General features: G+C 36.7%; 2 protein-coding genes across 2 annotated transcripts; one reads left to right on the top strand and one right to left on the bottom strand.

Moving 5' to 3' along the window:
* Positions 1-1,424: 1,424 nt before the first annotated feature.
* Positions 1,425-6,544, bottom strand: LOC114750034 (UPF0261 protein mll9388-like). The gene is made up of 9 exons (XM_028938579.1): positions 6,356-6,544; positions 5,395-6,042; positions 4,764-4,970; positions 4,232-4,447; positions 3,903-4,119; positions 2,965-3,212; positions 2,280-2,458; positions 1,936-2,189; positions 1,425-1,730 (listed from the first exon to the last, which is right to left on the bottom strand). Exons 1-9 carry the CDS (start codon positions 6,485-6,487, stop codon positions 1,579-1,581), a joined length of 2,253 nt encoding a protein of 750 aa, XP_028794412.1. The 5' UTR covers positions 6,488-6,544; the 3' UTR covers positions 1,425-1,578.
* A 5,646-nt stretch (positions 6,545-12,190) lies between these two features.
* On the top strand, positions 12,191-13,809 carry LOC114750038 (jasmonate O-methyltransferase-like). Its single transcript, XM_028938582.1, has 4 exons — positions 12,191-12,362; positions 12,465-12,872; positions 12,962-13,234; positions 13,315-13,809. Exons 1-4 carry the CDS (start codon positions 12,288-12,290, stop codon positions 13,669-13,671), a joined length of 1,113 nt encoding a protein of 370 aa, XP_028794415.1. The 5' UTR covers positions 12,191-12,287; the 3' UTR covers positions 13,672-13,809.
* The last annotated feature ends 750 nt before the right edge of the window (positions 13,810-14,559 follow it).

Raw genomic sequence — 14,559 nt, 5'->3', positions numbered from 1 at the left:
TTTGAACAAAATAAGATGCGGAGAGTGTATTTACAGGAAGACCATGTCAACTTGCTACACATAATTCTTTCCAAAAGAGAATTCTTAGTGTAATTATGTTATTACCTTTTTAAGCCTAGTGGAATTATTTTTAAATTATTAAATAATTACTAGTATTATTTTTTTACATTATTAATTTTTAAATTATCTTGCACCCCAATTTAGGATCTATTTAGAATAGTTTATAAGTAATTTTTTAATTATAATTTACGAAAAAAAAAAATTTGTCTCGATTTATATAAAATGTACTTATAAATACTTTTCAACATTATTCTGAACGGGCCCTTAAGTTCTGGGACCGACGTATAGATATTATAAAAGGTACCTTGCATTATTACTTCAATTAATATTTCGAAAATTTGTTTTCATGGTATTCTAAAAGGCTAAAAAGCCATAGCTCAATTTACATATCATCTGTAGCTACAGTAAATCAAGCTGGCGGCAGGCATGCCCATCAAGCAAGGAGAAAAAAAGGAAGGAACAAAATAAAGAAGCACTTTCGATGGCCAGATCTGAAATCCCAAGACAAAAGCTCGGAATATACAGCTCTAAAGTCCAAGATGAGTATTGAATAATATGATTCACGGAATTACACAATATTTTACTTCTATTTAAAATAATTAAATGCTAAAACTGATAGGATAGAATATCTTACTTCTATTTTAAGATTTAACATTACATTTAATCATCATATTGTCCAATATCTTATGCGATTAAATTTTTATGCAAGCAAACTATTACGAGGATATATTTAAATAATTGATTAAGGACTCCATAAAGTACATCTTTCATTGTTTTGTTTCAAACACACAATTTTTCAAAATAGCTAGTATTAGATATTTTCTGAGAATTAGGTTTCAACATAAGACTTAATATGTCCTACTATCCTTCCTACAATTTTCTTTTGGCACTCATATTTCCTTCTTCTTCTTTTTTTATTTTATTTTAGAGAATTAGACACATACATGTCTTTATCTCAAAATAGCATGACAATTTGTTAAGATTCGTCTCAAGGTTACAGAACTTTGATTCATCACCCAGTTAGTGGACATCGAACTTAATATATTTTAGATTTCGAACACTCAGGCAGGTAAGAAACATAACTAGAAGGAACATGAAGTAACTTTTTAAGAGATAACCGTCTACGAAACCACCATGTCTAGTGCATGCATCTTTGAACTTTTCCTTTTAACGTCGACTCTGGTTCATGCCGCGCAGAGGCTCTTCGAATAGGAGAGGACTATTTCATGTGTAACAGGGCATGGAGCGTACGTGATTCCGTGAGAAGCAGAAGAGGACACAAGCCGCAATGATTTTGCGCCATTCAACTCAAAGGATAGCCGATCGAATGACGAATACATTTTCAAACCCACATTGGTTTCTTCTGTAAGTGAAATTATACATTGCTCTTGCCTCATTATTTCCGAATCTTCACATCCTCAGTTCCTCAAAATTTTATTATGTATTAAGCATTCACAAAACATGACAATGATTATGTTACATAATATTGGCATTCATAGATCACAAACAAGTTGTGCCTCAATTAATAGCGATTGATTTGTACTGTTTAATTGTGCTTGTTATTGCCTGTTCCACTGGCAGCCTTTCCATGCTTGAAGCTCCATAAAAGCCATGGACCCCCTTGGTTCTCTTTAATATGAATTCTGCCTCTTTCGGACCAGATATAGGACCTGCAACGTGCAGCATGTGCTTTTATTCATAAACAGTTGCGAGATACGACATTGGTGCGGGAGGTTATTGCTCCCATGGTTCACTATATGGCTAAAACAAAAGACAACGTAAAGATCTATTCACAATCCTAAGCAGTAAATTTCGTAGAAAAAAGCATGAAAATGTTGAAAAAAGAAACATAACACTGCTAGGTGATCTTTTTACCTCCATGGCAGAGCACAATGACCCTCGGATTGATCCTATGTGCCGCATCCGCAATAGCTTGTACACGAACTACGCTTTCCTCAAGGGAAACAGCTGTTTTTGCTCCTATGGAGCCTGCTGTAGTGAGACCCATATGGGCCACTATAATATCAGCACCCACTTTAGCCATTGCGATTGCTTCATCTTGGTTGAATGCATACGGGGTTGTCAAAAGACCCAACTTATGGGCTTTATGGATCATTTCAACTTCCAAGCTGGTCATTGGAAAGAAAAAAGTTGCAAGAGATGTAGCAATCCAACTAGTATAATATTTGAAGAAGTATTTCCTCACAAGTCACACCTACCTGTAACCCATTCCTGTTTCTTCAAGATTTTGTCTAAAGTTACCATCAAATAGCCCAACAGTAGGAAAATTCTGCACCCCACAGAATCCCGTTGATTCCACCTGGTTGAGGAAGTAATCCATTCGTCGGAAGGGATCAGTTCCACATACACCAGCAAGAACGGGAACCTTCTTCACCACCTGTAAAGAAAATTTCGATGTGACTAAGAAAACCAAAACAGAGGATGAGAAGAAAATTTGGCAAACCCCCTAACCATATTCAAAATCTCAACATATTGGCTATCAGTTATAAAATAATGAACCTTACTCCAAAAGTAAGAAATTAAGGATATAAAAGCTACTTGTAATTGACCTCAACGGTAAGTTACCACGGCAGAAGATGGCTAGTGCCAAAATGATTTCATGCAAATCTTTGTTCAGTAGTGTTCATATGAGAAGCAGATCAGTCAAAATAACAAAGTCAAACCCTTTACTTTCATCTTATTTTTCAAAATCAAGCTTACCAAGGCAAAAAATGCTGATATAAGAATCAAGGGCAGAAGCAACCAAACTAAGTGGTCCCATCACTCATCACACCTTTTTATCAACTATTTTAAAATATCTTCTCTTAAAATTAAGCGACATATGAAAAACCAATTGATTATATGCGCAAAGCACTGGGATGGAACAAAACAATGAAAGCATACTGGCAAAACTTCATTGGCCATGTCAAGCACTACAGCATTGGCATCAGCAAAAGGTAACAATCCTGCCAAAGATCCTCTGCCGGCCATGCGGAAACGCCCTGAATTGTACACCACAATCAGATCAACCCCTCCAACTTCTTCAAACTTGGCAGATATTCCTGTTCCAGCACCAGCTCCTATTATAGGAATTCCTTTATCTATTTGATGCCTCAATTGCTGTAAGATCTGCTGTGTTTTATCCACAGTTTCTGCCAGTTAGAAAACAACAGTGCTCAGAGTTCAGGCATGAGGAAACCCAAAAAAAAAAAAACTGCCTAAAACAATGGTAAAATTTGCACCAGCTATTTTTGCCTAGATAACACACCAAGGGGGGAAAAAGGCCATTAGAACGGATAAATAGTTGTCAGATCAACATAGTTCAGGTTCCAAGCAAAGAACTAAATAGTGCAGGGAAAAAAAACGTAATTTTGTTGCTGACAACCCAGTGGGGAATTCGAACTTTTTTTGGCAAGATCGGATGATTCTGGACAGTATCATTCCTCACAGATCATATGCTTTTTTCTTCTAAGATGTTCTCTCTCCAGAGAGTCTCTGATATGGGAGAGAATCTCCCCTGAGAATTGTGCACACTTAAATGCATAATGATGTTTAACTGCTCCAAGGTCAACCACAAAGAGAGATGATCTTAATGACATATCAACATGCCATAGACCAGTTGTAACTTAAACTACTCCAGTACGAGTCATGGAGGACAAGACATCTTCCTTCAAGTAAACAAGATAAGGGATACCAAGCTTCATTAAGAACAGTCTAGGCAATTCAATACAAGAATAAGGCGTGTTGTATACCATAACTTTATTTGACTTCTTTTAGCCATTATTGAAAGTAGACATGTAACCAATATTTTCAAGGCAAAAAATGTTAATTCAAACTAGAACCTGGTCTTGCATCTGGGAAGTCACTTGGTGTGTAAAGAACGGTTCCGATGCTTGATGCAGTTGAAACATCATCCCCATGAGAGGTTTCAACGGATCCAGAAATGGCAACTTGTGGATGACTAGAATTGTTAGTATTTTTATCATTGATCTCTAGGAATGAATCAACCAATGCATTTGCAAATTCAGGATCATTGATATGGTATGGATATACTTCCACCTGCATAATACAAGACTTCTTAAAAATAATTTATAAAGATGTTTTTAAGCAATATAAGCAGAACTGAAGGTTACAATTAAGGGGAAAAGCCAATACTGGGCAATAAGTGTACCTGTCTATCATCATTTGTCTGAATTAGACTTTTTAATTCATGAATAAGAGCACTTGTTGCTTCTGGATCATAAAAAGGCTTTCCTGGTGCATCTAAAGCAGATACACCCTTTTCTGGAAGACAAACACATATCTTAGATGATGATTTGTTCAGTTTATTTGCTATGAAATCAGCAAATTTTTTGTTCTCTTCTACTGTTGTTCGCATGAGCGAAACCTGGAAAGATAAGAATTATCTATAATGTTACCTCAGACACAAAACTATCTCGGTCGTCAAATTGCATCAGACATCTCTAATTCAAGCAGATGATAACATGCATTTGCAAGACGGAAAAAACACGGATAAAACTACAAGGCTTTTGCTCTCTATAAGAAAGTGTAGAGAGGAGGCTAATTTCCATTTGCATAAAAAGACTGACAAAATCATCTGCAGCAATATCAATATCAAACTCAAACAACGGCCCAGGCAAAATATGACAGTTATTCCGTATTCGCACAGAAACCAATAAAGAATATACAAACCGATTTATGACCTGCTTATTATGTTCGTAAGTATTTCTCTGCTGAAATTGGTGAGGTATGGTATCTTTGGCTCCAAAGTTCACCATGTCTAATGCTCCCACGCTAAGGACTAAAGGGACTTTCTTCTCTATGATAGCATTGAAGCGTGAATTATCACAAGCCATGACACCTCCAACTATATAGTCTGCTACCTCTGTTGTAGTGACATCCAGAACACCCTAAGAAAAGTTGAAAGAAAAGGCTATGCATGAAAAAGTGCAGATAGAAGCAGGAAAACATAAAAAGAATCTAAAATCAAGGTAACATTAGTAATTCCAAAAGGTTATCATAATTCATCTGATGAATCACAATGTCCCTCTGTACGTAATATTCCAAAAGATGTGAGGCTTCAGAGTTTAGCCTTGAAAGTTCTACATAAATATAAGACATCTCCTCCCAGTACTAAGTAACAAGCATGTCAATTAGAGATTGGTTTATCATAAAGGTGATGTAAGCATTAACAGCAAACTCGTTTTCAAATTCACTGAGGAATTTTCTTATGTTGATCTTCTAAACAAGAAAAACTCCACTTCTTTGAAAAAGTTGATAGATAGGTAAGGACACCCCCCTGGGGGGGGGGTGCCGCGGGGGGCTTCCAAATACCTGTATAAATCCTTCTCTAACTAAGTTCTCCATGGCCCTGCCGCCAACTCCGGTTGCATGGAAGATCAATGTCTCATAGCCTTCATTGCGCAATCTATCTTTGACAGCATTGACACAAGAAGTGGTAACTCCAAACATAGTTATACCAACTGTAGGTTTATCTTGGACACGAGAATCTTTGAGGCTCTGAATCCTTCCTCTAACCATGCCGGCAAAAGCAGCAGCTGCATTAGATAAGATGACCCTACCGACGCTGTTAATACCGGCAATGTCCACAATTGATGGGAACAACACTAAGTCTGATGTTCCAATGTAAGGTTCAGTTTGACCACTTGCTACCGTCGATACAAGAATCTTAGGTATACCAACTGGAAGGGATCTGAAGGGGGACGACATTAGAGAAGTCCCCCCACTGCCCCCTATACCAATAACTCCAGCAAGAACTCGATGGGATTTCTTTAAGAACTGTTCAAGCGCTTGACTCATAATTGCAACAGCTCTGCCTCTGTCATCCGGAAGCGATGTTGGAGCCTGCCCATTTGATCCCCCATAGCAAGAGAGAACATCTTTTCTGCAAACAAAAGAAAAATCATCTAAACTGTCTGCCTCGTTTGGACCAGCAGACACATCAACCACCACCACCTCTACCTGTAATTCCACGAACAAAAGGTTAACAACTACTTCTAACATATATAAACAAGTCAAGTCGCATAATAAATTTTCCAAGGAGAATTTAGCAAGTTGTTCTAATTTGAGTGGAACGTAAACATGTTTTCAGCTTGAGCAACATCTGGTACACGCAAAGATGACAAATGCATTCTATGTTCGATAATTTCGCGTGCACAATCAATTAACTGAATAAAATTTGAAATTCACTGATTTTTGTATTCTCGCATCATCGAACAAAGACAGTTGCAGGGAGTAGAATTTTCACTCAGACAGCAAGATAGTAGCTAAGTACCTTGACAGAAGAATGGTTGGAGAAGTGATTGAGATTGGAGCGAACTGAATCAGAGAGGAAACGGAGCTCCTGGAGTTTGGTGTCGAGAGTCCCAATGCAGAATACTAGAAGAACGTTATTGAGGTCCGCCATTTTAGAGATCGGGAAGGGGGGCGGGTGGAGGGGGGAGAAAAAGGAAGTGGGATGAGTGCGAAGAGAAAGATGCGCTTCCTGGCTCACATCACAGTACTATGCATGAGCAGTTGGGCACATCTGGGGCAACCGCTGCGATTGTAATTTATGCGGATCCTGTGATCTGAACTCGTGCCACGTGGTTGTTACTAGTTAAGCTGGCACCATCTCCCACCTTCCATTTGTTTTGTTTTTTTTGTTTTTTTCCAACGACGGGAGATGAGGGTTTGACCTTGAGAGATGCACGTGTAGGTAGGCTCTTGATTTTAACTCTTTTCCAAGTCCTATTTCCGGTTCTAATTATAAAACTAATTGAGTAAGTTGAAAAGCTTAAGGAAAAAAAAATTATACTCCTCCGGTCCTAATTATAAGACCCAATTGACTTATTTGAGGAGATTAAGGAAGTAAGTTAAGTTGGTTATTTATAATAAATAAGTATTGTTATTCCTAAAATATCCTTGCTAATTAAGTATATTGGCTAAAACTATCATTATTAGAAGGATTATCTTGGGAAAAAATGCATAAATATAAGAGAGAAAATGGATTGGGTTTTATAATTAGGACCAAATAAAAAGTCAAATTGGGTCTTATAATAAGGACCGGAGGAGTATTACTTATTTGTAATAAATAAATATCTTTATTAATTAAGTATATTAATTACAACCATCATTGTTAAAATGATTATATTAGGAAAAAATGTATAAATATAAGAGACAGAATGAATTGGAGTATTATATTTAAAATCAAAACAAAAATTAAACAATGTCTTATATTAAGAACCAGAGATAGTAGCATCCTTTTGGGAAGGACTTACGGCATCATCCCATTTCATTCTAATTGTGTCTGAAAACATTAATGCACAGCAATGTAAAAAAAACCGGACCGGACCGGCCGGTTCAACCGGTAAACCGGTGAATTGGTCAGTGGTCCGGTCCGGTTCATAAGTTAAACCGGGGACCGGTTCAAACCGGATTGAACCGGTCAAACCGGTGTGAACCGGTGAAAACCGGTAAAAACCGGTATGAACCGGTAATGAACCAGTTTAAATAAATATATTGATATTTATCTTTTTTTTTTATTTAACTCCTAATATCTCAATTATTATAGATTTAAATGAATTTTGATGATGAGTTTGGCATCAATAACTATTAATTTAGTTATTGAAAAAATTATAAAGATCAAAATTCTCAATATTGTTGTACTTTATTATTATTACAATCAAATTCTTATTGTATTTCTTTATATTTTGTTATTAGTAATTATTATTATTGTTATATTTTGTCATTTTTAATTAAATTATATTATTTTAATATGACCGGTTTGATCCCGAGTTGACCCCGGTCTGACCCATTAACCCTTGAACCACTACCTCAACCGGTTTAATGTCCGGTCCGGTTTTTTGTTCCTTGATGTACAGTGCTCGGGATATTATATTTGAGACATGTTATTTAATTTGATTAAATTATCTTTATCTAAGGGGTGTTCTTATATATCTAGCCTGAAGGGCAGATAGGGATTTCCCTTTAACTCCGTTGGTATGGGCCTCTGTTGGCCCAAAAGTAGTATGGGCCTACAGGATTCGTCCTTGCTCCTTCTGAACAAGGAATCTTGGGCTATACCAGTACAGGGGGTATCGAGAACGAAGAAATATTGAGCCAGCGCGACAAATTGTTGGATCAAGCTCCAATAAAGGATTAAGGGCATGTTTGTTCTCGTTTTTTGTTTTCTTATTGTCAATTGTTTTTAAGAACAGGTTTTGAAAACAAAAAACAAAAACTTTGTTTGGAAAATAATTTTAAAAAAATCACATTTGAAAATATATATATAAAAAAAATTACACTTTGACAAGTGGTAATTATCACCAGTAGTGATAAGTAGTAGGTAGTAGAGGAAAAAAGAAGAAGATTTCTTCAATTTCTCAAAATAAAAAAAATAAAAAACACAAAAACAAAAAAAAAACATGTAAAGGTTTTTTTGGTTTTCATTTTTTAAAAACATATTATTTTTTTTTTGTTTTTTAAAACAATTAACTAAAAACAAATTGCGAAACAAGTTTTTTAATTTTTCTGTTTTTAAAAACAAAAAATTGTTTTCAAAATAAGAAACCAAACAAGCCCTAAAAAACTCAGGGCTGAAAACAACGATTACAAAATTAGAAGGCTTGTACCCAAAAACAGATTAGACAGAGCCACCCATCACACTATATATAAGGAAGATTTACAATAAGATTCTAAGAAAGGAAAATAATTAGTAAAAAATCTCAATAATAATATAAGCAATGTATAATAATAAGTTTTGAAGTATAAATAACAACTTTTGATATTTGTTTTGTAAATATTTTCTTTCTCTAGAATCTTATTGTAATATTCTCCCTAAATATAATCATAAGTTCTTGAGAGAATTGCAATGAGGTTCCAAGGAAGGAAAAAATTACAAAATAAGTTTCAAAGGTTGTCATTCTTCACTCTAAAACTTGTCATTACATGCCATTTAGATTGTTATTGAGACTTTTTAGTAATTATTTCTCTTTTTCGGGACTTGATTGTAATTCTCCATAAGTTCTTTATATAGTTATATAGATATATAGATATATATTGATATATCTCAGGGAGCAGGTATAATTTTAAATCAAGGGCTTCCTAAATAATCAAAATATGGAACTTATATTATTTAGTTATTTAAATTTTTTGAACAAGCTGACTAACTAAGACACAGGTGTTTGATTTTTCAATAATAACACGATAAGTATATGATTTATATATGCATGTAAGCATATAAATCTTGAGTGAAACAATAATTTTTTTCATACTCTAAACAAGAATAAAGTATTTGTTGTGTTTAAATTGGGAAAAAATTCATTGATAAAATACTTTGTGTAGGCATGTCGAGGGAAAAGTCTTACAAAGTCCAAGAGTATATATAATAATTCATGATGCGAGTTTAGTTAATAAGCCTAAAAAGAGGAGTTTAATCCAACAAGTTTTAGTTCAAGAATCACTTTGTGAAAGTCTCTGGAATGTTCCTACCCTTAAAATGGGCACATACCGTGGAGTGGTAGAGAAGCGAAAGATGGAGGACGGAGAGGGGGAGACGAAGTAGGGGCTAAACATCAACTTGCGTGCTTTCTGCTTACCCCTTCACTTTCACACATTAAGTGTCTAATCCCTTTCACTTTCCACATCAAAGTGCGCCTGCCTAATCCTTCCTTCTCCTCATTGTCAACTCACTTGCTTCTTACTTTTTTTAAATCTTTAACAAAAACATATCTTTTTACTTGATGTATAGTTGATATATAGATCGAGTGTGATGTGTAGATAAGGCTTACAATGTACGCTCATATTTGAAGCCATCCTAAATCAGTCATTTTCTTTCCTTATCAAACTCGGCTTTAACGCTTTAAAAGCCCTTGGCAAATTCTTGTGGTCATGATGCTTTTCTTTAGTCTCATAGCGGATTGATTAGATAAAAAGCTGAACACTAGCAAGATAACTAACTGTTTTGCGTCAAAACTCATATTTGTCAACTGCTAGTCAGTGGACCATACTCTTTGGTATAGCATAACATTAACAAAACCACTCCCGTACATGCTTGAGTTCAGCACATCATGGTTTTCTTAAACCACCTTAGCACTGAAATTGTCAACTTCCCACAGTAAAACCAATCTTTACTAAGTAGTGACTCATCAAACAAGTTTCACTGCAATACGCAAAGTTCATATATTAACCCTTACTGATGCCCCTCCACCATACGCATTTGCAGGCCTACTCCTAAAAGTAATCGCGCTTGCTTGCCAGACCTGTTCCAACCGTATCAATGGTGGGAAGGGGGGGGTCTCTTTTCTCTTTATCAGTCTTGGAGAGTCCCAGTTCATACTCAACTGTTATTATCATTAACACATCTCTCTGGTCCCTAACATGTGAGTGCCAGACGCACTATATTGGAAGAAGATAAAGCTTTACAGACATTGACAAAAGTGCTGCCATTTGCTGCCTTGTGGTTTTTGGCCCCTCTCCCTCCTTCTTTTTTTATCGTTTCTTTTTTCCTTTCTAGTACCTCCTCATACTCCTTTTGTGCACTCCCTACCAGCATCATTGTCAAAATATCAAGCTAACATTATCTAAATAAGTATATCTATAAAATTTTCGATGGCCCCTTCTCTAGAACACGAGTGACGGGAATGCTAGTAATTAGCTTTTCTACGAACTCTTCGACTCCAATAATACTTCACAATTAGGCGAATTCAAATACAATTCTTTTGAATTTTTGCGAGTATGTGTGCAGCAATACAGTCTGTTTAATTTCCCTTGAAGCTATATCATTACATTTTACTACTCGACTAGCATTTACTGATGAATTACTTGTGACGTCTAGCGCCACAACCCCCAGGCACCAGCACATAAGGACTTGTTTACTGTTTTCTCTCTTTCTTCTCTCTTGTATTGGTTGAGAACTTAATTATATTTAGTTATTTATGGAAACCCTATGCTAGTTTCTTATTCCATTTGCAAAACTAGTGTAGTAACTAATTAATACGCGAAGCAGAAGTGAGTAAATGCTAACCAGCTTAATCGTGCAGAGGCGAGGGCAAAATTATGTATGGTCCCGTACGTTTGCGGGTTCATGCACCTGACTGTATGAAATGTGTCGTTTTTTTTTTTGAGTAAGAACCAGATAACTTGCTGTTCAACGGATCAAAGTATTACAAAGACTAACTTTCTTCATCAAGATCTACCCTTTCAAGTTAAGGTAGAGATTTATTAAAGATACAAAAATTAACTTCCATAAAATGGGAAACTCTAGCGAGATAATCAGCAGTAGCAAGGTTTTCTCTAGGACTATACATCAATAAGAGGGTGTTTGGATGGAAACCAAACTATAGTTTAGAAGTTTTTACGGTTTATGAAATAAATATGTGAGAGTTTGTCTCGTTTTGTAGAAAAGTGCTTCTAAAAATCACTTTTTGTGGTTGCCAAACACTCCCTAAGACCTGTCATTCTCTGCGAATGATTTTCCAAACTTCATCAACTAGGTCACGAAAAGGATAATTACAATCAGTACCCCTATTGCAAAAGTCTAAAGCTTCAATACTATCTGAGTATACGACAATGTTCCTATATCCTCTAGTCCAGCAAAGATTAAGCCCCTGAATGATTGCAATCAATTCTGCCACAGCCGGAGGTACAAAGGAAATGTGTCGTTTTCATGGCACTATTAGTAGCAGCGGCCACTATGCACAGTGATTGGGTCATCATCATCAACACTCACACCCCTTGGCCTACACGTGTCCTCTCCCAATGGTGTCTTTAGACTTTCATAAATCAAGTTAAAGGGATCAAATTATCATGCGGATACGAACACTGATGATTTGATAGACTCAAAGCTTGCTGTTCTGACTGGTTCCCTCACAAGTTGGTCCACTCCCTCTACTCAATCATAACCGCATTGCTGTTTTGCCCACGCCATACCACTTAAGTCTAACCTTTTTATGTAACTTCAATTATATTTGGACAACTACAAAAAGCAACCCAGACTTGGCCTTGTCAATTTAGGGATGTGCTTTGTAACAGTGAGGCCTGCTGCACTTGTCACTGGTGGAGAATCTGTAGAATAATGATTATAGCTCGTGCCACTATATATATATATATATATCCAATGAAAGAGCAGAAAGCGAAGCATATAGAAAGAAAGGATTCATCCAAATTTAAAAGCGGACGAAAAAGCCTCAAGAAATCAAGTGATACTATAGCTAGCTCGGTTCAAGATGGATGTACAGAAAGTGTTTCACATGACTGGAGGAATTGGTAGCACAAGCTACGCCAAAAACTCCTCTCTGCAGGTACTATGTCTTCTTTCTCTTCTCCAAACTTTTGTCATTTCGAGCTAGACATTCTTTTTTCTGTTGGTTTAATTATGAAAATAACACTGGTACCTACTGCAGAAGAAAGGAAGTGATAGGGTGAAACACATTATAATAGAGACGGTGGAGGAGCTGTACCTTGCAAGCACCCCCAAGAGCTTGGGCATTGCGGATTTGGGATGTTCCAGCGGACCTAACACACTCTCCATCATCAGAGACATCTTTGAATCCATCCAAAAGATAAGCCAGAAGATTCACCAACCAGCCTCTGAGTTAAGGGTCTACCTCAACGATCTTCCCACCAACGACTTCAACTCAATCTTTAGGGCGCTGCCAGATTTCCTGATGTCGCTCTGGCCCGAAACAGAACCTGGATCTTCTCCTTCCATCTTCATGGGAGCTTACCCTGGCTCTTTTTATGGAAGACTTTTCCCAAACAGTTCCTTGCACTTTGTGCACTCCTCCTACAGTCTTCACTGGCTTTCCAGGGTGAGTCACACGTCCTATATATGTTGTAGCTCAGTGGGCACATGTAACGAAGAACGTAGCTAATGCTGACGAGTGATGATGATATGCAGGTTCCTCCAGAACTGTACGACGAGGAAGGGAAGTCAATAAACAAGGGTTGCATCTACATTTGTGGATCAAGTCCTGAAGAAGTGGCGAGGGCATATTATAAGCAATTCCGAGAAGATTTCTGGAAGTTTCTTAGAGCGAGATCGGCAGAGGTGGTCGCCGGGGGGAGAATGGTGCTGATATTTCTGGGAAGAAGAGGACCAGAACACGTTGACCGAGGCGATTCTTTCTTGTGGGAAATTCTTGCTCGTTCCTTCGCCATTTTGGTGTCCAAGGTACATGGCTTCCTTTAACATTTGGATCGTTCTATTTAGACGATTTAAGTTTAAATATTTTATTAAAAAAAACTATCCAGGGAGAAGTGGAGGAAGAGAAGGTGGATTCATACGAAGTGCCATTCTACGCAGCGTCGAGGGAGGAGATAGAGGAGGGTGTGAGGAGGGAGGGGTCGTTTGAGGTGGAGAGGCTCGTCGTTTCTGCATCGGAGAGTGGTGACAGGGCAGAGACAGAAGGCGGAATCAGCTACGGGAAGAGGGTGGCGATGGCGGTGAGGGCCATCCAAGAATCAATCATGACCAACCACTTCGGAGACTCAGTCCCCCTCGAATCTTTGTTCGACACCTACGCCTCTCTCCTGGATCAACAATTCGCCATCCACCACCACCACCATATCCAGCCCCTCACTTTTGTTCTTGTTCTCCGCAAGCTATGATACGTTCCCGCACCATTTTTACGTCCATCACTTTTGCACTCTTGTTTCAAATATTTGTGTCTCTCCACTTTAATTCCACAGTTTCCCATGTCGTTCAAAGTAGGTTTAGTTCTTAATATAAGATTTGGTATTTGAAAAAAATTAAAAAAGCTAAAAAATTATTTAATTATTTTTAAAATATCTATATCTATAGTTAGATTATATATCAGTGTACAAATTAAGTAAATTAGTTTGAAAAAGAACAATAAATATAATGTTTTAAAATAATTTATTTTTTGAAAAAAAAGTGTGGCTTATTTTATAAATTTCAATTTGAGTTTATGTTGAAATTTAATTCATTTTTTCTAATGTCATATCAGATTTTTTAAATAATACCCAAATTTAAGGAACGAAAGACCAGCTCAGTAATTAATATAGTGCGGTCCGAGTCTCTTTATCTTGCAATTACAATGTACCCTACTTATCTATGGAAACAAACTCAACAAAAACTCGGGTAAAATACAGTTTAATACCTATATAAAAGTGAGTATTTAAATTAGATGACAGAAGCCAAGATACTCACACCTATCTTACGAATGTTTTCAATAAAATTCCGAACACTTTAGTGATGGGGCTTATCCCTAATTTAACCACCTAAGTAAAATATTTGAAAGAATTGACCTATATTTAAGAACAATTACAATAAGCAGGTTTATTTTAATGTTTATTTTTCTGACTAATTATTTTATTCTGGGTGGATGATGACCACAGCATTATATTCTATTGCTATGCTCAGGCGGGGGGGTAAAAAAATTGGAAGTCCAAAGTGGGAAGGCCGAACTCGGTCGGAATCTCTGAAACAATGTCCAATACAGTATTCGATTGGAGTTGAAAGCAAAAACTGAGAGA

Source organism: Neltuma alba, unplaced genomic scaffold, assembly GCF_004799145.2.
Source record: "Neltuma alba isolate B1F8T4 unplaced genomic scaffold, ASM479914v2 tig00006295_pilon, whole genome shotgun sequence".
Taxonomy (NCBI): domain Eukaryota; kingdom Viridiplantae; phylum Streptophyta; class Magnoliopsida; order Fabales; family Fabaceae; genus Neltuma; species Neltuma alba.
This window is presented reverse-complemented; position numbering and strand designations above follow the sequence as displayed.

Coding starts and splice junctions, on each gene's coding strand:
- LOC114750034 (XM_028938579.1), bottom strand. CDS start 6,487: ATGGCGGACCTCAATAACGTTCTTCTAGTATTCTGCATTGGGACTCTC. Junction 4,120..4,231: donor AGACAAATGATGATAGACAG/GTACACTTATTG, acceptor TGTATTATGCAG/GTGGAAGTATATCCATACCA. Junction 1,731..1,935: donor CATTGTGCTCTGCCATGGAG/GTAAAAAGATCA, acceptor TGCACGTTGCAG/GTCCTATATCTGGTCCGAAA.
- LOC114750038 (XM_028938582.1), top strand. CDS start 12,288: ATGGATGTACAGAAAGTGTTTCACATGACTGGAGGAATTGGTAGCACA. Junction 12,873..12,961: donor GTCTTCACTGGCTTTCCAGG/GTGAGTCACACG, acceptor GATGATATGCAG/GTTCCTCCAGAACTGTACGA. Junction 13,235..13,314: donor TCGCCATTTTGGTGTCCAAG/GTACATGGCTTC, acceptor AAAACTATCCAG/GGAGAAGTGGAGGAAGAGAA.